The 27,022-nt window shown below is 37.9% G+C and overlaps 2 protein-coding genes across 4 annotated transcripts in view; both read right to left on the reverse strand.

Moving 5' to 3' along the window:
• Positions 1-18,183, reverse strand: part of LOC143885510 (small ribosomal subunit protein eS10z-like) — a 39,771-nt gene extending 21,588 nt beyond the window's left edge. Inside the window, exons 1-4 of one of the 3 annotated variants that reach the window (XM_077389722.1) lie at positions 18,147-18,183; positions 17,773-18,055; positions 15,539-15,680; positions 8,517-8,793 (exon numbers count right to left, since the gene is read on the reverse strand). In XM_077389722.1, the coding sequence (XP_077245837.1) occupies positions 8,716-8,793; positions 15,539-15,680; positions 17,773-17,972 (420 nt within the window). In that variant the 5' untranslated portion in view covers positions 17,973-18,055; positions 18,147-18,183 and the 3' untranslated portion in view covers positions 8,517-8,715. The other 2 variants (XM_077389718.1, XM_077389709.1) reach the window with 2 other exon arrangements.
• Positions 18,184-22,252: 4,069 nt separating this feature from the next.
• LOC143885520 (1-aminocyclopropane-1-carboxylate synthase-like) lies at positions 22,253-25,765 on the reverse strand. Its single transcript, XM_077389735.1, has 4 exons — positions 25,295-25,765; positions 25,060-25,191; positions 24,335-24,495; positions 22,253-23,560 (listed from the first exon to the last, which is right to left on the reverse strand). The coding sequence occupies exons 1-4, from the start codon at positions 25,460-25,462 to the stop codon at positions 22,594-22,596; spliced, it is 1,428 nt and encodes a 475-aa protein (XP_077245850.1). The 5' UTR covers positions 25,463-25,765; the 3' UTR covers positions 22,253-22,593.
• Positions 25,766-27,022: the final 1,257 nt, after the last annotated feature.

The following is a 27,022-nucleotide window of genomic DNA, read 5'->3' on the forward strand; positions in this document are numbered from 1 at the left end:
TCTTTTTCCATGAGAGTGAGAAAGGACTGCTTTGTTTTTCATGGAGACTTGACTCTTGATAGACTTTTCAGCCATTATGAAAATGGGAGAGATTAAAACAAGAAGAGAGAAAGAAGAGAAATGATTTTAGCACAACTATGTTTTGATACAAGATGCTCATGTTTCTTGCCTTTTAGTAATTAATTGTCATGTAAGGGCCCATTTGGATGCCGAGAAGATTTTGATTTGGATTTCTCACATTTGCAGCCCTTTTTGCACTGCAATTTGGATCAGATCAAATTCTTGGATTTCTAATTCAGCAGCTGACAGTGAAAAAATCAGATTTCTAAGTTTGCCATGGAAATAAGAAATTGAAAATCCACAGATCTGGGAGTTTCCTTCACCCTCTTAGCTCCTCAACCTCTCCTCTCCACTAGGAAGTACCCTCTTCCCTCTCTGTCTCCCTCTACATGAGCTGCCGGGTCTATTCAATTTGTATTCAAAACTCAATTCCAAATCCAATACAAAATGGGAGGTATCCAAACGGGTCCTAAGTGTTTTTTGGGAACCGTAAAACCCTTTTACAGCTCTTTAAATACTAAAAGACAAGAAACATGAGTGTCTTGTATAAAAAAATGTGTGTTGAAATAATTTCCCTACAAGGGGAAAAAATAATGTTTTTAGGGCTGGGGATGGAGGAGTTTATAAAAAAAATTTCACTGTTGTTTTGCATGGGTGAATTGTAATATTTAGAAAAAAGATGAGGCTTTTTGTTAGCGGTCAACCATTATACGAAATTATTGCATGATTTTCTGGAAGAAATCTCTCGAATAGAAACGAGGGGGAAACCAATCAAATAAAATAAAAACCTGTGGCCGAAGAAATTTGAAATATTGAAATATTTCAATATAATTTGTCAAGATATTACAAAAACAGGCAAGCAGAATTTATTTTAGGGTTAGGGTTTGAGAAAGCATCCTGCTTATTGTTTTCATTTGCCTTGTAAATATGAAAATCTAGTGTTGCAAATATACTGGTGTGGGCGGTATATCAAAAGCCGCCTCTTAAAAAGTGGAATGCTTTTGGATCAAATATCAACAGTGGTACCGCCCGCACCGGACTTCACGGACGGATACCATATAAAAACTCTAGATTATATTATATATGGCGTCCGACCGTCAACTCCAGTATTTTTTAGAAGTATAGTACGACCCAGATCATTGGATGATCCAAACTATTCATTTGTTGGGCCAGTAGGTAAATAGGTTGTGCCCCGAAAATCGTGTTCACATGCCGATCCTAACCTCCAAACCATTCAGTTGTTGGGCCTGTATGTAAATTCAGGGTCACCAGCCAAACGCAAAACACATTTGATTATCTTCTGTCAGCTTTTAGTGCGATTCGAAGCAGAAAAATCATCTGTGTCCTACACCAGACGTATTGGGAGCTCTGTTGGGTGCTTGAAGGCTTTATGGCAATGTTTGAGGTCCCAGTTGCATAGAGGTTTTCTGTTTTGGTCCTTTTGGAACCAGATGCAATGCTTGAAGAGTGGCATTATCAAACATTTATGCCGGATCTGTGCGATAAGAGGATGCAGCGGGCGAAAATGAAGGGCGAGGTCCAGAAAATAAGTAGGATAGAACTGTGTAGAAGGAAGAGAGGAGAACTTCAAATTCATGATGAAATTCATGATGGGTATACAAGCCATCCCAAATACATGAGTTTTGAGATATTGGATGGGATTGCGAAGCATATCTTATGCAGATTTCTTGATATACTCTTCATTGGATCCAAACTAGTGGTTCTGTGCTCTTTGAAATAACAGAAAATAAAAATTAAAATTGAGAGCCAGAAACTTACCTGAACCATATAGTAAGGTTGCCGCAGGGCATCTGATCTCACTGATCATAAAACTATTTAGCAAGTCATAATACTTACAAGTGAAAGGCATTTTTAGGATTAGTCTAACATCTAAACTCAAATGCAAGCCTATTTTCACAAATGCTCATCTAAACCAGGCCAACCAAGGACAATTTATTGGGGTTTCAAATTCATTTCCATGCAAGCATAAGAATAGAGATGTCATAACTCATTATATAAAAAAAAAGTTAAAAAACTGCAGCAAAATGAAACATTATCCAAGTATGGTGGAACAAGTAATGTTGGACTCCTAACACGCAAAATTAAGAAGCTCAAATAACATCAATTAAGAAAGGCTAGAGCTCGTTGGCAAAGCACCATAACCACCACCTACCCGTCCAAAGCCCGGCCTTCCACCAGGACCCTGCAAGTTCCAGAAGCTTTACTTAGAACAGATGTGAATTGAGATTAAGATAATAAACAAGCAAGCTAAACTTGATTGCAGAAACTCATATAGAGATGAGGAAATTATTAAGAACTCAAAATGCGCACCATTTCAAAACTAATAGCATGTGAAACTTTAAAAAATATGAAGATTCGAATTTTTAAGTCGTTAATTTCTACTTGTACTTCACAATGTATTTGTACTTCATTTTTTTCTTTTTTTCTTCTATGGTGGTGGGTTAGAGGCAAGGTTCTCTGTCATCCTCTAATAATTTTCTATATTAACAAAATTTTAAGTTGCCGCCCGGGTTCCTGAATAAATATTCCGGGCACAATCGATCTTTGTTTTTAAATTACTTTCAATTTGACGTGCAAATTTTTCATAATTGTGGACCCCGATCCCGGAGAGAGGTGAGGGGACGAGCCCCCAGCGACCTCTAGGATCATCCACATGTGAAGGAGAGCCCTACCAGGGAACTCTCGAAACGGATGTCACCCTCATAGCATAGCACGAGTGGCGATATAAAAGAGATACCTTTCAATTCGGGAACAAGTCCGGATTCGAAACGTACCTAAATAAACTCAGAGTTGCCATCCATGGTATACGGCCATGGATCCTTAAACAAAATAGGCTCCGTATACCATGGATAACCAGAAACATATATGGGTCCGTGCCTGATTACGAATGGAGAAGGTCTGAGAGCACCCCCAATTCGTCCGAGTGCAAGCACTTGGTCTCTTATGCCATTTATTATCAACTTCGAAGAATTTTGGGGAAGAATCATATGAAATAGGAATAATTCTCAGGAATCGTCTACCTAAGCATGCATTTCCTGAGGATAAAGAAATCAGCATACACAAAATGAAATGAAAAAAATGTGTCACCTAAGTAAAGCTAGGTTATGAATGACATGCCTAATGGGTGTCTAAGTTCTGGTGGACATACACATGCAGGCTACAGCTAAAGGTATAGTATCAGTACAAGAAAGTAAGAAGACACATCAAAACATAAAACACAAATCAATCATATATATGACAGGACAAAACAAATCCTAACTCTAATGCGACTTGACTCGGACCAAGATGGTCGTCCATCCAAGCTGCTCTACGTATCCCGGCCTCGGGAAGAATCGGAGTCAACGTAGTTCGATGTCCTATTCTAACTACGATGCCTAACCATCTAAAATCGCTATCCTAGACTCGATCCACTAGACTCGACTGATTTTTAAAGCTTTTTGAACGATTGCTTAAATTCAAGTGAATTGTAATTTTTACGACTCTCTATATGCCCTAACAAATGCAAGTTGGTTAGCCTTAAACTAATGCAGGTGGGCCCTACATCCTATGTGTAACTAGGCTGTGCATCTTAAAGAAAACCAGGGGCTGACTATATGCTTCATAGTCTAGCCATCGGTTCGACTAAATGTCTAACCGATCGACTCGAGGCCTCCTAACTCTAGGGACACTCACACGACAGGACACACCATATCAATACAAATCAAGACAGCCCCCTAACTCTAAAACACCCTAAATATCTAGGACATACTCCTAACTCTAGGGGAAGATCTTTTCAAAAAGGTTTTGAAGAATTTTATTTTTTTATTTTTTTATTTTTATTTTTTTTGAATGTTTAAAATGTTTATTTTTAAAAGGTATGGCTGGACTTGAGATATGGATCTCAAGCTGCACTATGTACCCTATAGAAAGGGATCAAGCCAACGTGGTTCGGAACGAACTCCGAGATGAAGATGCTAAACAAGTAAACAAGGGTGATTCACAAACAAGTAAACTAGTGTGCTCTCAAACAGGTACACCAGCGCGGTCACAAACAAGTAAACTAGCATGATCACAAACAAATGAAACATGAATCAGATGAAACATGTCTAAAGAGAAAAGACATTCCTAAAACAAATGAGACAAAGCGTATCTCCTATGGGGCTCCAAGTAAACTTATCATTGCCCTTGCAATGAGGGAATGGTTCTAAAAAAAGATTAAAACATCTAAAAGGCTGGGTAAGCCTACTAAACAAAAGAGGGGAGTGTTACTATGACCGAGTAGGTCCCTAAAAGATGGGCTTGGGCTATCACCTTCATCGCCCTTGTCTTGCAATGACAAGGGAATCTAATGAACAACTAAAGAAAAACATCTAAAAGACTAAGTTAGTCTTTATAAAGAATAAGAAGGAAGAGGGATACTGATGAGACTAAGTAAGTCCCCTTAAAGGATGGGCTTAGGATGATTTTTGAAAATTATAGAAATAATATGAAGAAAGACTGTAAAAAAAAAAATTCACAAGTAATTCAAAGATAAACAAATTTCACAAAAAAAAATAAAAATAAAAATAAATAAATATATATATATATACACACACACACACACACATACCTTTTGTTGAACTATTCTCTTTCTCCTTCTTTTCTTTGCTCTTTTTTTAAAAAAAAATTTAGAACACTCTGAAACGATCAAACCTCACTCAAATTGAACAGATCTCTCTTGTTAGGGTTCTTAATCGAAAAAAAGGAAAAAGAAAAAAAAGAGAGAATCTCTGAAATTAACGAAGGCAAAGAACAGCTAGGTCTGGATTCTTAGCAAAGATGAGATTCAACAAAGGAAATGAGGAATTTAAGAAGTATATAAATGAATTTTAGATGAAGAAAGATCAGATCTAGTGTTTAGAAGCACTGATCTAGGGTTTCGAATGAGTTAGGGTTACTTAAACCTGAAGTTAGGGTTTGATTAGAAAAAATCTCTTGCTAGAATGAAGAACAAGGAGGATTTTAAAAGTATAGATCAACCAGAGCTCCGGCAAATCAACGAGATAAACGATCAGAGAAGAAGAAGAAGGAAGAACTAGGGTTTAGAAAAAGAAGATCAGATCATACTAAGCTCAGATCAGGAAGGAATCGGTAATTGCAAAACAAAACAAAGAGGAAAACGAGAGAATCATGTCACTCGGAGCTTGCCGGAGCTAATTAGAGAATGGCCGGAGAAGAGGAAGACAATCGGAGCTAGGGTTTGGGTTTTTAGGGAAATTTGGGGAAAAAGAAAATCTCTCAGCTCTCTCTCTCTTTCTAACGAATGAAAATTATTTCTTTTTTTTCTTAAATGAGGAGTTGAACTGCTATTTATAGGAAAACTCAATAATCTTTCGCTCCCCTCTTTCTGCCTCAAGACACTCCTTTCAGGTTATTTCATGTGTATTTTGCTTTAAATGGGCGGTCTATGCAAAAATTGATAATTGAAAATTAAGAAAAACAATGCTCAGGCCTTAGTTGCCCAGAAACACCTCTCTACTGCCAAATACACCAACTGGACCACCCCTAAACTAGATAAACCACACTCCTTCTGCTACCTTATGCTCATACTACATTATCCACTTTACTTGTTAGCTGGGCAAACCCTATCGGATTTTTCTGAAATTTTAGAGGAATCTAAATGGGAACCTAACCTACCTTGAGGCACAATTTGCGACTCTAGAACACTTGTTTACTAGGGTTTCTAATCAACAAATGCTATTAGGGTTCGGTCAAAATGGGGTGTCTACAGTAATTGACTTTCAATTTTTTGTATGGAGCTGATTTTTTGTACATACCCCTTCTATGTAAGGGCTTTTCAAATCAATGCTTTGGATCATCCTAACAAAGTGGGCCCACATGAGTTTGCCGCCCTCGACCGCACCTAAGCTTGGTGCAGTCGACCGCACACTTCTAATTGTAAACTCTTATCTAGGAAAGCCCTAAACCCTGCAACTCTTACATGCATAAGTTCATATATTAACAAATTTGAATGTAAATCTCTTGTTTTATTTCTCAAAAGGATATATCTTTTAAGACAAGCATCATTCTTGTTAAGAAAAATTACCATGTATGACTTGAATCGATTGCCACGTGTATGCTGATCATGTCCAAGAATGTTATTGGCCTTTGTATACAGGGAAATGATGCTTGTCTGCCGCCTTCTAGCCAACATTTTTTTACGGTGGATTTTCTTCGGCTTTCTCACGCTCTTCAAGCAATTAAAGTCAGACCCTTGATTAGAAGAAACCGGAGGAATCGGTGAAGGTCGGGAGATTCCACCGGCGGTTGCATGTCACCAACTTTTGAATTCGGAGAGTTTAGGTGTTCTATGGAGGAATGGATTTATTTTAATTTTTCGAAACAAATGTTACATTGAGAGGCTTTCCCACTATGTCCCTCATGTAATTTTTTCTCTCACTTTTTAACATTGAGGAGAGACTCAAAGATTCCGCCCTCTTCTTTTTCATGAGAGTGAGAAATGACTGCTTTGCTTTTCATGGAGACTTGACTCTTGATAAACTTTTCAGCCATTAGGAAAATGGGAGAGATTAAAACAAGAAGAGAGAAATAAGAGAAATGATTTCAGCACAACTATGTTTTGATACAAGATGCTCATGTTTCTTGCCTTTTAGTATTTAATTGTCATGTAAGGGCCCATTTGGATGCCGAGAAGATTTTGATTTGGATTTCTCACATTTGCAGCCCTTTTTGCACTATAATTTGGATCGGATCAAATTCTTGGATTTCTAATTCAGCAGCTGACAGTGAAAAAAAATCAGATTTCTAAGTTTGCTGTGGAAATAAGAAATTGAAAATCCACAGAACTGGGAGTTTCCTTCACCCTCTTAGCTCCTCAACCTCTCCCCTCCACTAGGAAGTACCCTCTTCCCTCTCTGTCTCCCTCTACATGAGCTGCCGAGTCTATTCAATTTGTATTCAAAACTCAATTCCAAATCCAATACAAAATGGGATGTATCCAAACGGGCCCTAAGTGTTTTTTGGGAACCGTAAAATCCTTTTACAGCTCTTTAAATACTGAAAGACAGGAAACATGAGCGTCTTGTATAAAAAATGTTTGTGTTGAAATCATTTCCCTACAAGGGGAAAAAATAATGTTTTTAGGGCTAGGGATGGAGGAGTTTATAAAAAAATTTGTAGCGTTGTTTTGCATGGGTGAATTGTAATATTTAGAAAAAAGATGAGGCTTTTTGTTAGCGTTCAACCATTATAGGAAATTATTGCATGATTTTCTGGAAGAAATCTCTCGAATAGAAACGAGGGGGAAACCAATCAAATAAAATAAAAACTTGTGGCCGAAGAAATTTGAAATATTGAAATATTTCAATATAACTTGTCTAGATATTACAAAAACAGGCAAGCAGAATTTATTTTAGGGTTAGGGTTTGAGAAAGCATCCTGCTTATTGTTTTCATTTGCCTAGTAAATATGAAAATCTAGTGTTGCAAATATACTGGTGTGGGCGGTATATCAAAAGCCACCTCTTAAAAAGTGGAATGCTTTTGGATCAAATATCAACGGTGGTACCGCCCGCACCGGACTTCACGGACGGACACCATATAAAAACTCTAGATTATATTTTATATGGCGTGCGACCGTCAACTCCAGTATTTTTTAAAAGTATAGTACGACCCAGATCATAGGATGATCCAAACTATTCATTTGTTGGGCCAGTAGGTAAATAGGTTGTGCCCCGAAAATCGTGTTCACATCCGATCCTAACCTCCAAACCATTCATTTGTTGGGCCTGTACGTAAATTCAGGGTCACCAGCCAAACACAAAACACATTTGATTATCTTCTGTCAGCTTTTAGTGCGATTCGAAGCAGAAAAATCATTTGTGTCCTACACCAGACGTTTTGGGAGCTCTGTTGGGTGCTTGAAGGCTTTATGGCAATGTTTGAGGTCCCAGTTGCATAGAGGTTTTCTGTTTTGGTCCTTTTGGAACCAGAGGCAATGCTTGAAGAGTGGCATTATCAAACATTTATGCCAGAGCCGTGCGATAATAGGATACAGCGGGCGAAAATGAAGGGCGAGGTCGAGAAAATAAGTAGGATAGAACTGTGTAGAAGGAAGAGAGGAGAACTTCAAATTCATGATGGGTATACAAGCCATCCCAAATACATGAGTTTTGAGATATTGGATGGGATTGTGAAGCATATCTTATGCAGATTTCTTGATATACTCTTCATTAGATCCAAACTAGTGATTCTGTGCTCTTTGAAATAACAGAAAATAAAAATAAAAATTGAGAGCCAGAAACTTACCTGAACCATATAGTAAGGTTGCCGCAGGGCATCTGATCTCACTGATCATAAAACTATTTAGCAAGTCATAATACTTACAAGTGAAGGGCATTTTTAGGATTAGTCTGAGATCTAAACTCAAATGCAAGCCTATTTTCACAAATGCTCATCTAAACCAAGCCAACCAAGGACAATTCATTGGGGTTTCAAATTCATTTCCATGCAAGCATAAGAATAGAGATGTCATAACTCATTATATTAAAAAAAAAAAGTTAAAAAACTGCAGCAAAATGAAACATTATCGAAGTATGGTGGAACAAGTAATGCTGGACTCCTAACACGCAAAATTAAGAAGCTCAAATAACATCAATTAAGAAAGGCTAGAGCTCGTTGGCCGAGCACCATAACCACCACCTCCACGTCCAAAGCCCGGTCTTCCACCAGGACCCTGCAAGTTCCAGAAGCTTCACTTAGAACAGATGTGAATTGAGATTAAGATAATAAACAAGCAAGCTAAACTTGATTGCAGAAACTCATATAGAGATGAGGAAATTATTAAGAACTCAAAATGCACACCATTTCAAAACTAATAGCATGTGAAACTTTAAAAAATAATAATTTATCATCACTCAGAACTCTACGATTACTAGGGTTGAGCCTCTAGCTCAGTTGGTAAAGACGGTGTTCTTTCACCCTGAGGTTGGGGGTTCGATCCCAACTTACCTATCAAAAAAAAGGAAAAAAGAAAACCTCTACGATTACTGGACCAATAGTTCTGAAGTGTTAAAATAATGCTTGGTAATTTACCATATTGTCTACACCAAGACGCCACAGGAAAATCAACAAGACAGTGTATGAGTGATGAGAAAAATTATCCCCGTTTCATGGTTTGTGTTTATTAACAATAGGAGAAAGATTATCCCCGCTTCATGGTTGTGTCATTCTTTACTTTCGATGAGGATGTCCTAATCTTTCCCAAGTTACATAAATAATAGCAGATTAACATCCCAAAGATGCAAAAAGTAAGTCTGACTACAACTAAATGGCAAGACTCTGGAATGAGCTCGGGGAGACCTATAAAGACTATCGGCAAGCCAAATGCATTGACAGTGGTGCCAATCAAGGTTTTAAATTCTGGTTCGGGGGTAATTTCGGTCCTCACTGAAACCAAAATTTTAGCCGAAATCCCGAAATTCGGTAAAGGCGCTCGAAATGTCGTTCTTTTGGGCCAAAATTACCGAAATTTCGGCTGAAATTCTGTAAGGGCCCGTTTGGATACCTCCGATTTTGTATTTGGATTTGGAATTGAGTTTTGAATACAAATTGAATAGACAGAGAGGGAAGGGGGTACTTCCTAGTGGAGGGGATATGTTGAGGAGCAAAGAGGGTGAAGGAAACTACCAGATCTGTGGATTGCCAATTTCTTATATCCACAGCAAATTTAGAAATCTGATTTTTTTCACTGTCAGCTGCTAAATTAGAAATCCAAGAATTTGATCCTATCCAAATTACAATGCAAAAAGGGCGATAAATGTGAGAAGTCCAAATCAAAATCTTCTCGGCATCCAAACGGGCCCTAAAGGAATAAAAAATTAATATTTTAAAACCTTGGTGCCAATTACTTTGTCGTTGTCCAGAGCCTAGTCAACCTTTGCCCCTGCAAAAGGAATTGAGTGGAATATACATTGGTGGTTTTCAACAAACTGACTCGCTACAAGACAAAATCTCTGATTCACTACTCAGTCACTTGAGAACTGGAGTTGCTGTGCTCAAAATTCTCATTGAAACAATATTAGCAGATAAAACGTATCTATCTACTTGAGCATCCCCGACAGATAAATTTCAGAGTTAATATTTCTCAGCATGTCACAATGGTTGATGATTCAGTTGCATGTACTCAAGATCTCGAGAGAAGCACGTCTAACGGCACACCCTCTGGACACATAGAAACCAAGTGTGAACTTTAATTGAAGGAAAATGGATTGATGATTTAGCATCCATTACTAAAGAAACTAGTGTATATATTGCAATATGGATAATATGACTCTTGCCTCTGAGAATACTTTAGAATCATTGTACGTGAACAGAAGTACAACTCTGGCTAACTATTCACAAAGTATTTTCTGTTCCGGTGCACAACTTGAATGTCTGTGAGCTGGTGCTGAGAAAATTACTTATTTTCTTTCATGAAAAGGAAAAATAATGTGGTCCTCAAGTGATAGCAATTAACATCCTTCATGCTAGCTTGCCATTAGCACAGGTACGAGTGTCGGAATCCGACAGAGGTATTCGGTGTAGATTCAACAAATCCCAAAAAGAGAGATTAGTGGTATTGCCAAAATATTTTAATCAATTCTCAAATTTTAATTTTTTTACATAATAATAGTAATCGCAAGCAATGATTCGAAAATCAAAATCAAATCATAAATAATAATAAGGGTGAATGAATTGTATCAAATAAAAAATCGTATCACATATTGTGAGATTCATTCAGATTTATATATACATACAGAATATAAAAATTCATAAAAAATTAAAGAATACTAAAATAAACAATTATTCATTATTCATACAATGATTAATTTAAATAGAAACACTTATGATTAGTTTTTCAATATCATAATATGAATTGTTGCTAACGAACTTGTCACGTACTAATCATCTATTTCCCATCTAAACCATGCATGTTGGATAATAATCTTACAAATAATAAAAGGCACAAGATCATATCAATTCTTGAGAAATTATATGATGAAAGGCCGTATGAACACGTAAAGGCGGTACGATAAAGGTACCACCCTTGAGATTTGATGCTGTTGGATCAAAGATCAAGGATGGGATGCTGAGTACATGTTCATAAGGCCTTTCATCATATAAATTCTCTCAATTCTCAAAGCTTCAAACACCAAATTACAAGTGTTCAAACTGTATAGATTTGTTGTCCCATTATAGTTGTCTCCCACTTCAGTGTATATAATACCCTCAAGCACATGCATGTACTTGACTAGTTCATACTGTATAGATTCGTTCGATGTCCTCATTCTCCTCTGTCTTCTTCCTTCTCACGAGCGTTTTCGAAGGCTTCTCTTAACTGAAGGGAAAGGACGTATTTTGAATGAAAGTCCTACTTTGTTTTACACAAAACTTACTTAGGATAAATTGCATGAATGTTACGATTTGCGCTCGAACCACAGGAGTCAATAAAAAATCTTAAGATTCATACAAATTAAGATTAAATCATTAGATTTAAATTGAAATCCATAAGATTTTATTTGAATTGTAAATCGTATGATTTTCAAAACATGAATAAAAAGTGAAAGAATAAAAAAATTAATAGGCTTTTTGTGAAGAAAGAAATTGTAATAGGTTAATTAAATATATTAATAACATTATATTAAATATAATTTTTTTTTAAATGGCAATATATTAGAAAGAAAGGAGAACCGAGGAGATCCTCAAAGAAACAACAGAGTATAATATCATTTTTTTTTAGCCGACTCCAACTAGCTTGGAACAAAGGCTTTGTTGAGTTGAGTTGAGATCTTCTTCTTTTTTTGAAGAAAATATTATATAATATAAAATTTTAATAGGTTAATTAAATATAATATTTTATTTCCATGTAAAAAACTTACTATTAGGAGGGATAAAACTCAAAACATGCAGCAATTATAACCTTGTGGAAGTAGTTCTAACAAACAAGAGTAATAATTCTGTCCAGAAACAGTTCAAGTCATTTGTCCTCTTCAGCTCAATCTCATCATAAACCACAACTAAACCATAGGTGGTAGCAGAAGATCCTATTTCATTCCAGGATTCTAACCTAAAATTTGGCTTTTGCAAGAGTGACAATTTGAATTCAATTCAAAAAGTTTAATGGTCTGGACGGTTCACTTTATCAAACCTTTTTTTAATGTCTTGGATTTGTATGGCAGTTCTAATTAAACAGACAGCAAGACTCAACCAATTGCAGCACAAGTAACTGGTTTTCACAGTCTTCTTGACAGACTCTAAGTATAGTTTTGATCAAGGTTTTAAATTTTGGTTTCGAAATGCGTTTCGTCCTCACCGAAACCGAAATTTTGAAATTTCGGACGAAATCTATCGAAATCATATAATGTAATATTTTATCCCGTCTAAAATAATTTAGGGATAATATTAAATAATGAATAAAAAACAGATTTTTTGGTCTTATCTCTTAAATTTCGGCCTGAAATTTAGGGGAAATTTCAGTCGAAATTTTGTAACGTTTCAATTTTACCCAATTTCAATTTCGTTCTCCACCGAAACCCGAAATTTCGGATTTCGGTCGAAATTTAAAACCTTGGTTTTGATTTATAATCAATCAACTTGAAACAGCCGATTGGATTCAGTTTCACTTCAGAAATGAACTATTCCTCACAATAAAAATGACCAGATCTCAATGACAGATCAGTGAACAAATTGTAGGAGGCACACGCAATTGCAATTCATGTTTTTTTGGATGGATTCTTAGAGCTTATTTAGTCGGAACTAGAAATAGGACAGAAAGGAAATGAGATGGTCATAAGGAGCAGATCATAAACAGATCTGGTGACAAGCAAGGGATGTTAAGAGCTGGATGAAGACAGTTTAAACATGAAATGATCTGATCCAGAAACGAACAGAACAAGAAGCAATGTGTCTGGAAAAAACTGGCGCCAGTTCAGTAAGTTCAAGGTCCTTAGAGAAAAATAACTAGAACATTGTTGTGCAGGTCTGGAAATAGTTCAGTAAAGTTCAGATCTGATGTGATAGGTTCGTACTTTAATAAATCTAGTTTGATCCAGGAAACCAAATGTGGAAGCTTTAATAGCTTAGGTCATGGAAGCTTCAATCTGTTAGGATCATTGTAACTCAACATAAACAGATCTAGTTTGGTGCAAACCCGGGAGGTTCACGATTGACTATGAAAACTCTAGGAGCTCAATGGGAAACGCTCTTACCACTTTGGTGCAAACCCGGGAGGTTCGCGATGACTACAAAACCTCTTGGAGCTCAATGGGCAACATTCTTCACAAGTTAAGTAGTCTAACCATTTTCCAAAAGCAGATAAACAAAACAGTTTTGATAAATTACAGTAACAGAAGCTCACATGGGTTAGCTTTAGAAATAAAGCATTAATGAAAGGATTTTACATGAAGCAAGCAACGCACATAACAACTTCCAATCAGTAGAAGATGCGAACAAATAGCTCGAATGTACTAAATAAAACCCTGTCTACAATCTGTCCGCAAAGGGGAAAAGATATATAAGGCCTCAATCACTGCTAAAATATGGTAAAGAACCTAAAAAGAACTAGGGTTATGCAAAGGGGTGAGTCCTACGGGTAAAGAAGGGTGAACAGGCACAAAATAGGACAGTAAATAAAATGGAAACTCTCACCCGGTAGCATAATAATCCATACACCCTCAAATCCACACAAAAGAAGCCAAGAGTATAGGAGAGAGGCTCGCCAATACGATCCGTACAAAAGGAGACGGCGTCTACCTCCAAAACGACGAAGATATCGAAGAAGAAAAGGATGAGAAGAAGATGATGAATCCCAACAAAATGGATGTTGGGATATCAAGAAAGAGGATAAGTATGAAATATAGATAGGGGAGAGAGAAACAAAGATTAATAGATGAAAATAAGAGAAAGAAAGAGAGAAATAGGTTAAATGAAAGAAATATGAGAAATAGAGAGAGATTTAGAGAAAGAGTGATAGATGGTGAAAAAAGGCGTAAGAAACGAGAAAAGGGAGAGGAGAAAAGAACATAGAGAGAGAGAGAGAGATGTGAATGGAGAGATTTTCCGTCTTCATTTTTAATACGTCGACCATCAACTGGGAGACAAGATTTTTCGCACTTGCACCATCAACGATTATGGTACAAAGTTTTCATCCGGAAGTGCATGTGGTATTGAAAATATTACTGCGCAAACATCTTTCTTGATTTGGTATTTTAGGAAACATCATGACCCTATGAATAAGAAGTGTATCGTGGCCACTCCATGTCCAGGAGGCATTTTAGCAAAGGAAAATCTCCCAAGAACACTCACCATTATGATCAGAGCACACACCCAAACACCGCCCCCCCAGGTGCGCGTATCCACCAAGCCCTTCTAACAACTGCTCATTCGTTCTCTCTTTCTGGTGTTCAGCTCTCATTCTGGTGCCTCCGTCTGACTTGAGTGTCGAAGGGTTCCCCGGAGTTCCTACTCCGGGTGGCCCTTAACCTTTTCTCTTTGAGCGCAGGTGGCAGGACGGGGCAATCTCCCTCCCTCAGTCAAAGCTAGACAGAAGGTGGGAAGTTTTCATCCGGAAGTGCATGTGGTATTGAAAATATTACTGTGCAAACATCTTTCTTGATTTGGCATTTTAAGAAACATCATGACCCTATGAATAAGAAGTGTATCGTGGCCACTCCATGTCCAGGAGGCATTTTGGCAAAGGAAAATCTCCCAAGAACACTCACCATTATGATCAGAGCACACACCCAAACACCGCCCCCCCAGGTGCGCGTATCCACCAAGCCCTTGTAACAACTGCTCATTCGTTCTCTTTCTGGTGTTCAGCTCTCATTCTGGTGCCTCCGTCTGACTTGAGTGTCGAAGGGTTCCTCGGAGTTCCTACTCCGGGTGGCCCTTAACCTTTTCTCTTTGAGTGCAGGTGGCAGGACGAGGCGATCTCCCTCCCTCAGTCAAAGCTAGACAGAAGGTGGGACCCATCACATTAGGACCGTTCGATCTCTCGGATTTCTCCATGTTTTTGTGTGTGTGTGTGTGGGGGGGGGGGGGGTAAATTGGAATTGAACCTCCAAGTCTCCAACCTCAAGGCTGAAGATCAAAGACTTGACAATTTGAGCTACATGTTCAACTCCTATTTTATCTTCTTCCATCAAAAAGTATTGATACACGCCTATTTTCTATAAAACAATCAATTATAGCAACCCAAACTAATTCAACAACGATAATAAATAATAAAATAAATAGAGATTGTTTGCCTAAAATCCATGTAGCCCTTAACAAATAAATGGCAATCACAGAAACAATCAATAAAATCTATGCATTCAACTTTTTTTCAATGGTAATGGAGGAAATTTCATTAAAGAAAGGAGTGAGAGGAGAAAAATCTAAGCATTCAATTACAAGAAAATATTTTACAGAAACATGAAATTAAAAAAAAAAAAAATTACCCTAATCGAAGGTTGATATTCAGGTGGAGCTCCTCCCTTATCACCACCAAACTCGCCCAAAGGCCCCCGAGGACCTCCGCCACGGTATCCATCGCGGTCTCCACCAAACCTAGGACGATCACCTTCAAACTGAGGCGGGCCTCTGTAATTCCAAAAACAATAAAAAAATAGTTACAGCAACTCCTCAACAACAAAAAAACAAGCAATGCCATTAAAAAAACATAACAAAGAAAAGAGACTAAGGCCGTCTTTGGATTGCTAGAAAAACATTTCTAATGGAAAACTTTCTCTTGGGAATTTTTTTTTTCTTCCCACAATTTAGAGGGAAATCATATGATTATGGTTAATTTAGAGGGATAATATCATAAATTCAAGGTCCCTCTAAGAAAAAATTGATTAGGGTTGGTTAGAGTTATCTTGTTTTTGCAAGTAAAAAAAGTGTCTTTGGTTAACCAAAAGCTAGGATAGTTTAGGGGTTTCGCTTTGCATTTGGATGCCACGTCAGCAAAATCTCTTGCTTGGTTGCCAATGTAGTATTGAAATCACTTGAGACTACCAGACAAGTTTCATAGGTAATTATTACATATCTGGTGACATGGCACCATGCCCCCTCCTTATACCTTCCAAGCTAAATTTCTCAAAATAGGAGGCATTTGGCTTGGAGAATGATGCTCTCTCTCTCTCTCTCTCTCTCTCTCTCTCTCTATATATATATATATATATATATATATATATATATATAAGGAGGAAAAGGATTGTACGCTCGAGCGTACCAAGCTTATGGTATGCTCGAGTGCCCCAATCACATGGGTCCCACATTTTTTGTGGTGATCCAAAGCATTCATTTGCAAGGCCCTATCATAGATAGGGTGTGTACCAAAAATCAGCTCTAAATCATCCAACCCCTCCAAAAGTGGAGGGCAAAAATGGGCAGATTTGTGGTCTGTCCATTTTGCCCTCCACAAATGGATGGGCTAGGATGATCCTATGGAGCTAATTTTTGGTACACACCCTATCTATGATAAGGCCTTTCAAATGAATGCTTTGGATCATCCTAACAAAGTGGGCCCATATGTGATTGGGCACTCGAGCGTACAATCATTTTCCTCATATATATATATATATATATATATATATATATATATATATATATATATATATATATATATATATATATATATAGAGGAAAGTGAAGCTACACCGCCGGTGTAGCTAACTTAGCTACACCACTGGCTTAATATACAATGGGCCCACATTGTTTTGGTGATCCAAACCATTCATTTGATTGGCCCTCACATAGATAGGGTGTCCACCAAAAATCAGCTCCATAGGATCATCCCAACCCTTCAAACTGTGGAGGCAAAAATGGACAAATTTGTGAAGGTTTTTACACGTTCATTTTTGCCTCCACAAATCGTAGCGTTGGGATGATCCTATGGAGCTGATTTTTGGTGGACACCCTATCTATGTGAGGGCCAATCAAATGAATTCTTTGGATCACCAAAACAATGTGGGCCCATTGTATTTTAAGCCGGCGGTGTAGCTAAGTTAGCTACACCGGCGGTGTAGCTTCACTTTCCTCATATATATATATATATATATATATATATATATAGAGAGAGAGAGAGAGAGGGAGAGAGAGAACGGTTTTTACACGCATGTGTAGATAAGTTATCTACACACTAGCTTAAAATACAGTGGAGGCCCACATTGTTTGGGTGATCCAAACCATTCATTTGATTGGCCCTCACATAGATAGGGTGTCCATAAAAAATCAGCTCCATAGGATCATCCCAACTCTATGATTTGTGGAGGTAAAATGGACGTGTATAAACCTTCACAAATTTGTCCATTTTTTGCCTCCACGGTTCGAAGGGTTAGGATGATCCTATAAAGCTGATTTTTTGTGGACACCCTATCTATGTGAGGGCCAATCAAATGAATGGTTTGGATCACCCAAACAATGTGGGCCTCCACTGTATTTTAAGCTAGTGTGTAGATAACTTATCTACACATGTGTGTAGAAACCGTTTTCTCATATATATTGGTAACGACACCCCCACCCACTACTCTACAAGGTTGGCAACCAAACACTACTTATCACTATTCTAGGAGGTGAATTCTATGTAAATCAAATGTTAGTCTCCTCCCTATTAACTATTAACTACTTTTCTATCAAATTCCTGGAATCCAAACATGGCCTAAGAACATAAACAAGAGAAGGACATATGTACCGGGGGCGATCACCAGGCGGGCCACCGCCCATGGGCCGGCCCAAGGGCTTAACGGATTTCTTCAACGTAGCGGGTACAATTTCAGAGGGGAGGTTTAGGTAAGTGCGAAGGAATTCAATCCCATCATTAGTGAGATACCAGTAATAGTGCATCCAGGCAAAGGTTTCGCGCACGTATTCCTTTGATTTGAAGCTCTGCATCAGCTTTATTACCTGTAGATTTGGCACATCTATATCTTGGTGTTTTGCCAAGTTATAGTCTTTCTTTGCATAACAAACGCCTTCTGCGAATACCCAAGTGGAGAAATTGGATATTGAATTGAAATTAAGAAAGAAAGATGGGGAAAACATAAGAGGAGAAAGATGAGTAGTGACCTTGGAAGAGGTATTTGAAGATTTCTTTGCGGTTTTTCTCTGGTTTCGGTGGAAAACGAAACGAAATTCACATTGAGTCGGAAAAGTACCAAATTTCGCTGAAACGTTTCGGAAATTTCGGTGAAACGTTTCGGTGAAGCATAAAATTTCACCCCAAATTTCAGAAATTTCGGTGAAATGTTTCGGAAATTTCAGCGAAATTTTGGTGAAATTTTGGTGAAATTTTTAGAAGATTTCGTCCGAAATTTCGTACTGAAACCGAGATTTAAAACCTTGACTGCCACCACTATATACGTTCTCTTGTATGGGTGGATCCAAACCGTTCATCTAATAGGTCCTAGATTGGATCTCTAACATCCAAGAATCACACTCAAGGGACAATCATACGAATCATTGCTTGTAAGTAGGTTTTGATGGTTCACATTCAACGGCCGCAAATGGTTCACAAATGCATTTTTTGTGCCTTTTGGAGATCGTGACATTGAGCCAATTTGATGAATGGTTTAGATCAACCCAAAGCTGGGCCCACTATGTTTCGTTTAGACATCTATGTTGGAAGGTTATCATGGAGTGAGATGTTGCCTTAATTTAGACATTTTTAAATAGGATCATAGTGAGGACTTATATGTAGCTTATTCCACTAAATAACTACCCTACAAGCTGCAACAACGTGGACATCAAATCTAAACCCAGTAGATACGAATTAGGAGGGACATGCTCTCCTTTTTCTTTCCCTTCCATTGTAAGTGTCACCTGGACTCTCATTGAATGTCAATGACTCGTTAAGGACTTGGACTTTAAATGTGCGGACACTTGGGACTCCTGAGACTTGGAAGGACTTCATAGGGACATTTTAGATTCACCGGACACTAAAATCGCACGTTAGTCATCAACAACTATGCAACTTTAATACAATAAAAAAGGATGAAGGTATGCTGCTATCGATGCTCTCTTTGAATACAATAAAAAAGGAGATTTTTGAGTTGGAAATCTGGGCTATCTACAAAGGTCTCAAGGAGGTCATTATCAGAGACATTCGGAGAATTTGGATTGAATCTGACTCAAGTTACGTTGTGGAAGTCCTTAATGGAAAGATAAAGCCCCCATGGAGATTGATTAACCTCGTCTTCCACATTAGGGAAATTCTGTCCACTTTCCGTTCCTGGAGGATCTCTCTTGTTTGGAGAGAAGCTAATGTTGCTGCTGATCTTTTATCTAAAAGATCTTGTCCATGGAAAGGCAACTCCATCCCTCTTCCTCTTTGCCCTCAGAATCTCTTAACTTGTTTAAATTTGGACAGAGATGGACATATCTACCATAGAAGTAATTTGCTTCTTCTATTGTTGATGTTGCTGCTGGAAGACTGCTCCTCTGTGCTCCACTTCTTGGTGCCCCCTCATTGGGTTATAACAATAAATCCCTCTTCTAGAAGCTGCTACCCCCCCCCCCCCCCCCCCCACACCCATCCTTGCTCCCTACTAAAGACTTTTGGTTTGATGGCTTATCTCCCTGACTCTTGGTGCAGAATGCCTTGTTCTGTCTGGCCCCTGACTTTTTCAATTGTATTGTTTTCTCCTGTTGTGGGCTGTGCTGGATTCTTATACCCAAATTGTTGGCTTTTGAGCCTCCTTGATTGTATTCTCTTTTTTTTTAATGAATTCTGGTAGGGGTCTGCCTAACCCTAGCTTAAAAAAAAAACTATGTGATTTTAAAGTACTAGAGGTTTAATATTCTCCAAAATCGTGGTATGAATTTTACAAATCCCTACGAGTTATTTTGGTTCCTACTTGTATTGATTGATCTCTATCTCATGTTGCTACTTGGCGCTTCTTGCATCAATTGGTATCAAATTCCAACTTCTTGACTATTTCTTTGAGAAATCAACAAGAAGCATGCTTCATGGCTATTTTCGAGTAAAATCAACAAGAAGCATACTTCCTGGATATTCCTGTATGAAATCATCGAGAAGATGCTGCACCAAATGTCGGCGAATATGATCTAGTTGTAGAGAACAAGTGACTCCAACAATAAGTAAACACTTTCACATAGTTAGCACTTCAAAGCCCTCATCCATGAGAAAGACATCCATGGATCTGACAGAGCCTTCGAGAGCCCTCTGCATGGCTAAGTGTCATGTAAGGGATCACAAAAAAAAGGAAAAGGAAAGTTACAATAGAAGGTTGGTGCAATGCTAAACAATAAGATTTGAAAGACAATGGCCTAAACTCAAGGTCGAGTATGCTTCATGCAGGGGCGAATGATGCAGAACAGCAAGGTGAAACGAATCTTTTATTCTTTATTTTCTATTTTCGTTATTTTATTTGTAGCATATTTTTTGGGCATCAAATCTTGTTCTTTTGGCTTGATTTTGGTATCTTTAGAAAGGTTTTTTGATCACCCATCTAACGAGCCCAATATCACGTGATCTCGATGTGATTTGATAAAGTTATGGACAATTTACGAATATGGTATAGGTATATTACGTTATTTCTATTTTAGATTTGATTTAGTTATATTTCAAAGTTTTATTTGTATTGCTAGCAATTATTTAGGTCTCAAGTTAGCATTTAAGATTGTCATTTTTGGGTTTTGACTGTCTATAAAATGTAATGATGAGGAAAGAAAGATTTAGATTTGAATAAAGTTTATTTTGGTGTATTCTATGTGAAGAGAGCCTTGTATTGGCTAATTTACATGGTTTAAGGAGCTAGGCTCCTTTCCTGTGTTATATTGGAGATTCCGTGGTATGAACTTTTCAAATCCCGACGAGTTATTTTAATCGCTGCTTATGTTGATCTCCATTTCGTGTTGCTATTTGGCGCTCCATGCATCAATTGGTATCAGAGCCCTACTTCCTCGCTATTTCTTTGAGAAATCAACAAGAAGCATGCTTCCTGGCTGTTTTCGAGTGAAATCAACAAGAAGCATACTTCTTGAATATTTCCTTGTGAAATCAACAAGAAGTCACTGCACCAAATGTCGACGGATCTGATCTAATTGTGGAGAACAAGTGACTCTAACAACAAGTGTATACTTTCACATCGTTAGCATTACTCGAAGCCCGCATCCATGAGAAAGACATACATGGATCTGAGAGTGCCTTCGAGAGCCCTTTTCATGGATAAGTGTCATATAAGGGATCGCAAAAAAAAAAAGGAAAAAGAAAGTTACAATAGAAGGTTGGTGCAATGCTGAACAATAAGATTTGGAAGACAATGGCCTAAACTCGAGGTCAAGTTTTCTTCAAGCAGGAGCGAATGATGCAGAACGGCATCGTGAAACGAATCTTTTATTCTTTATTTTTCTTTTTTTGTCATTTTATTTGTAGCATATTTTTTTGGCATCAAATCTTGTTCTTTTGCCGTTATTTTGGTATCTTTAGAAAGATTTTTCAATCGCCTATCTAACGAGCCTAAAATCACGCCATTTGGACGTGATTTGACATAGTCATGGACGATTTACAAATATGGTATAGGTATATTATAGGATTTCAATTTTAGATTTGAATTATTTATATTTCTAATTTTTATTTGTGTTGCTAGTAATTATTTAGGTCTCAAGTTAGCATTTAGGGTTGCTATTTTCGGGTTTTGGCTATCTACATAATATAATGACATCGGGAAAGAAAGATTTAGATTTGAATAAAGTTAATTTTGGTGTATTCTATGTGAAGAGAGCTTTGGCTCTTTCATGTGGTTGAAGGAGCATGGGTCCTTTCCCGTGTTAAATTGAAGTTTTTCTCTTAAACCATGGTACGGATTTTTCAATTCCCCACAAGTTATTTTAGTCGTTGCTTGTTGATCACTATCTCGTGTTGCTGCTCTGCCCTCCCTGCATCATATAATCCTCAATCATCTATATTTCCGTGACAGAGTCCCAATTTGAAAGTATTTTCCTTTGTTGTAGGCAAGCTGGGACTGAAACTGCAACCTCAAGGCTGAGGCATGCCTTGACTAATTGAGCTACAATATCAATCCCAAAGTCCAGTGGTCCTTGTGCAAAATATATTAGAGAAAGCTTCATGCTGCCTCAATAATGTTGAGTCTCCCAAACAAACTACAAACAATTGCCATAATAAATCAAGATACAACAACAATATATGCCTCAATAATGTTTTAAACAATATCATATTGGAGATAGCTTCATATGCTGTCTCAATAATGTTGTGAGTCCCACAAACAAACTAAACAATTGCCTTAAAAATTGCCATACAAGATTTTGTACCCCGAAATTCCCTGCCAAAGGCAACAAAAAACAAATAAATGTAAATCCCCTTAATTTCCTTTACAAATAAATGTAAATTTCTTGCAGATGCATCCAAAGATGGAAGTGCAATGATTATTATGCAGAAAAAAATGCATGAATCTTCTGAAGAGAAAATATAAGTACACAGTAATGGAGCACCAGCCCTTCACTTTGTGACGGAGTGCTACTCAACACATGTAGTTTACCGAACCATAGGGGAATGAGGCGACATTATGCGTGGAGTCATGGTAACATCTTCGAGCCTTTTGGAGGAGAAGCTTAGTCGAAGATTTGGAATCTTCTTCACTGGTTGGGCAACCCCATTAGCATGAGACACAAATTTGTGAATCCTCTTAAGGGCCACATTCATGGTCTCATCGTCCATATCGGCGAAGCAAACCCTAAACCAACCGGGCTCCGAGCAATGGAAAGAAGAACCCGGTGAGACGTTAAGCTTAACCTTGTGAATTACTGTATGCCACAATGCAGTTTCCTCCTCCACTGTCGCCTCTTTCAGGAGCTTTCTCAGGTCCATCCAACAGAAGAGACCTGCATTGCTCTTCAAACAATTTATCCCTACTAGAGCGAGTCCCCGAGTGAAGATATTGTGCCTTCTCGCTAGCCTCCTAGAGCTCTCGGCTAAGAAATTCTCTACAAAATCATCGTCCGAAAGCATGTTAGCTAATAGGTATTGGGTTTGTGTGGAGACTAGTCCAAAGCTTGACATCTTGCGACCGCAATTCACCACAGCATCATTGTATGAGTAAACTATGCCGACTCGAAATCCGGGAAACCCCATATCCTTTGAGAGGCTGTATATGACATGGACGAGGTCCCGGTTGCAGTTTGAATCTTCCTCTAATATTTCGGAGATGCTTACGAATTTTGGTTGGCTAAAGACAGTGGCAGCGTATATCTCATCGCAGACTAGGTGGATGTTCTTCTCATTGATGAAGGTTAAGATGCTTTTCAAAGTCTCCCTATCTAAGATGGTACCCAATGGGTTAGATGGATTTGTTATGATCACTCCTTTTACTCTGATTTTAGCTTCCTGGGCTTTCTCATATGCAGCTTCTAGTGCAGCTCTAGTGATCTTGAAGTTGTTTGAGCTTTTGCAGATGATTGGGACTAGTTGTGCACCTGTTCTCCACCTCAAATCTCGATCAAATCTGCAATTCAAGCATAATTCTAAAATGGTTAGATAAGAAAACCAAATAATGGGGGTAGACTGGTAGATGATGCAGACGGTAAAAAGAGAACTATCAGTAGTTAACCAAGATGCTAAGTTCCTCATGAGATGCAAATGACTGGTGAATTAATATATGTTATAAAACTAACTTTGATTCATCAAGTTATAAATATGAATGAAAATGGCACTCAGTTCAAGCTAGTGTTTTCATTAGATATTCTACAGCTGGAATCTCCCCCTTTTCTAATCCAGTACTTCCACAATTGGAAACCATATTAAGATTCAGGCATGATACACTTACAGTGCTTTCTTATTAAACTTATACATGAGGGTCCATGAGAAGCAAACCAAATCAGTTTCTCATTTGTGTTGCATAGAAAGGGTCAATCAGAGAAACATATTTTCCCCTCTCTGCATCATTCCCTTATCAAATAATCAATCTTTTACTTTTCTAAGGGAATAAATGGTCTATTCACCCCCAGCTATACTGTCCCTACTATGAAGTTGACCTAAGGCTTCTTTCAACTTCCCGACTGCCTCACTTGCCATGATTTTGATGTAAAACACTCCATAAACCACAACTTCTACGTAGATGGATTATATTAGTCCACATTTATTAATGTGTACATCTAAAATGGACTTTTATTTTACTTATTATAGTTCTTAATTATTATTATCATATCATTATTTGTCCATGATCCTATGTTTTTTCATGCATTAAAAGGCCAACAAAAGGAAAAAAAAACAAACCTACCCTGGATAATAAGGGGTGGGTACTAGGAAGGCATCGCCGGGATCTGCAAGACAAAATGCTATCATTTCATGTGCTCCGGTGGCTCCACCGCTCATAACAATCCGCTCGGGATCGAACTTCACTTTCCCTCCTCTCACTTTCTCCATGAACTTGGCTATAGCCTGTGCATCATCACACACCAATCTAATCAGAACCCATTACCATTACTACTATATATGAACATCAAGAACACATTACACAGCTAATAAAGACGTTTCTAAGTCATTATATAAAGTGATATGGGATTTGCTAGTGACAATAGCACGAGTCATTTCACGGAGCGGCTGGTGCATGAGAGAGCAGCCACATAGGCTCACCTTTCGTCTATGCTCTCACGCAACAAGCTCTCCGTGAAATGCCTTATGCGATGATCCCTAGCAAATCCCAAGTAATATTCCTGCTTACTTTCTTGTCATTAAACTACTAGTAATGACACGAAATAATAAAGTACTATTTTGATATTCACACCAATCTCAGTAAGTTTGCAATCGACAATGGGTGCTTCAAGGACTACGACACATTTTAACATTTTTGTCGATACTATGTAAGCATTATTATAAAGATTCCCTTACTTTTGGCTCATATTACCACAGTTGATATTACTTTATGATTTATTCGGTGAGCCAAAAAAAACCCAACCCTCATGTTCACACACAAAAAAAAGCTAAGTGGATTTGGTTTTATACATTTCTGAATGCAGGCAAGCCATGATAATCCTGAAATATTGCAGTATCCTTGAATTCTGAAACCCCTTCGGCAGTGCAAATCGAAGACTCTGGGTGTCTCTTCATCCACTCTTCTATCAAATCAAAACAAAGCTGCCCAAAAGAGAAAAATATATGAAAAAAAGAACCCATTAGTTCAAGGTTTCCTCAGCCTCATTTGAGTATGAAACAGAAATGAAAAGAGAGAGTCAAAAACCTGATTTTCAGCAAGACCCATTTGGATAACCCCATAAGGGTTTTGTGTGGGATGGTAAGGATCACTATCATAGGCCTTCCACCCATCAAAGTAAGGTGAGTCCTCACCATGGCCATTACCGGTTGCTATCTTAGACAACAGGTGGTGGTTACTATTACTAAATCCCATAGCAAGAGAAATAAAGGAATAGAAAGAGAGGGATAAAAAAGAGAGGTCTTTGAATGCAACTAAAAGTTTGAATGCAGATAGAAATTAAGGAATAGAAAGAAGGGTCTTTGAATGGAACTGAGAGTTTGAATGAAGATATAGATAGAGGGAAACCAAATTGTATTTATAGAGAGTTAGGAAAAAAGACAGTTTCAACGTTCAACATTTGTGCATCCATAGCTCTCAGTAATGGACTTAATTAGAGGGAGAGTCATAATTGTGTTCTTACATAGATCATTCTTTTCCCCTACTGCAAGAAATATTAAGCCATGACGAAGGTTCCCATGAAAGTAGCACAACAGATATGCCAGCGCTTACGTACCAACTTGGTGTTGTGGGGTCCTGCTAGAAATTTTCACCTAACAGTCTCACTGTAGAACATTTTCTACCGAAAAATAAGAATGCTCTACACCCTTGACTTCATATCTTGTTTATAAGCTATAGATATCAACTTTTTAGGTAAACCATAAAAAGGGAGTGGCCCAGTGCACGAGGCTCCTGCCATCGCGGGGTCTAGGGAGGACTAGATGTATGCAGCCTTACCCTTGCATTGCAGATAGGCTGGTTCCGTGACTCGAACCCGTGACCACCAGGTCACAATGGAGCAACCTTTCCTTGATTATGGTAAATATGGGTAAACCATATTTACCATAATCAAATACTATTCCCATTGATCGTCCTATTGATGTGTGATAGTCAAAATTTTAATTCTAATTGATTTTATACCTGTAACAATTTGGTCAATGTGACTTTTTGGTTGACCGGGAAGGATTCCATTATGGTAAAGAAATTGCTAGTTTAGGTAAGGGACCATTAAGGAGGTGGTCCCTCAATTGAATTGTTATAGGTTGGAATGCAACCACAAATTGGACTAGAACGAAAGATTTATAAAATGAGAGTCAGTGTATAACTTATACATCAACTTCTCTTTTTTAATTGGTGTTTCTCATTTGATTGCTCTTTAATTTCATTGGCATATAGTGACGGCTAATCCTGGCAAGCAACGGTCCATGAAGGTTAAAGGGCGTTGGCCTTTCATTCACTCCGAGAAAAAAGTCATTAACGATGGACAAAATCAGTCACCCGAGGTTCAGATTCCATAGCCAAATCTCTGTAGGGACAGAAAAATATCAGTCGCAAAAATGGGTGTCGCTAAAGTGGATATTGGCGACTGTTTTATGTCCATCGCCCGATCAACTTTGTTTTTTAAATAATAAAAAGAGAGTTTTCAGTTACTTCAACAGAATAATTCCGTCGCAAATAAATTGTCGTCTCTAAATATAATTTTTGCCGATGGCGCTAATTATTTTTGAGAATTTTACACACATCAGAAAAATATTCCCGTGCAGATAGCTTATTTGCGCTCGAGTGCAGAAAAATCATGTGGCCTCACATTTTTTAGGTGATCCAAAGCATTGAAAGGGCCTTCCAAATGAATCCTCTGTTGGGAAGAATTCCTTGAAATAGGTGAACAACTGTTATGCAACTTGTTGTAATGAAACAATGAAGAACATTACAACT

Source organism: Tasmannia lanceolata, unplaced genomic scaffold (genome assembly GCF_043159265.1).
Source record: "Tasmannia lanceolata isolate RefF3 unplaced genomic scaffold, GAP_Taslan_0.1 ptg000002l, whole genome shotgun sequence".
In the NCBI taxonomy this organism is placed as follows: domain Eukaryota; kingdom Viridiplantae; phylum Streptophyta; class Magnoliopsida; order Canellales; family Winteraceae; genus Tasmannia; species Tasmannia lanceolata.

Coding starts and splice junctions, on each gene's coding strand:
- LOC143885520 (XM_077389735.1), bottom strand. CDS start 25,462: ATGGGATTTAGTAATAGTAACCACCACCTGTTGTCTAAGATAGCAACC. Junction 25,192..25,294: donor TGGGTCTTGCTGAAAATCAG/GTTTTTGACTCT, acceptor TCTTTTGGGCAG/CTTTGTTTTGATTTGATAGA. Junction 23,561..24,334: donor CCCACCCCTTATTATCCAGG/GTAGGTTTGTTT, acceptor CTTGAATTGCAG/ATTTGATCGAGATTTGAGGT.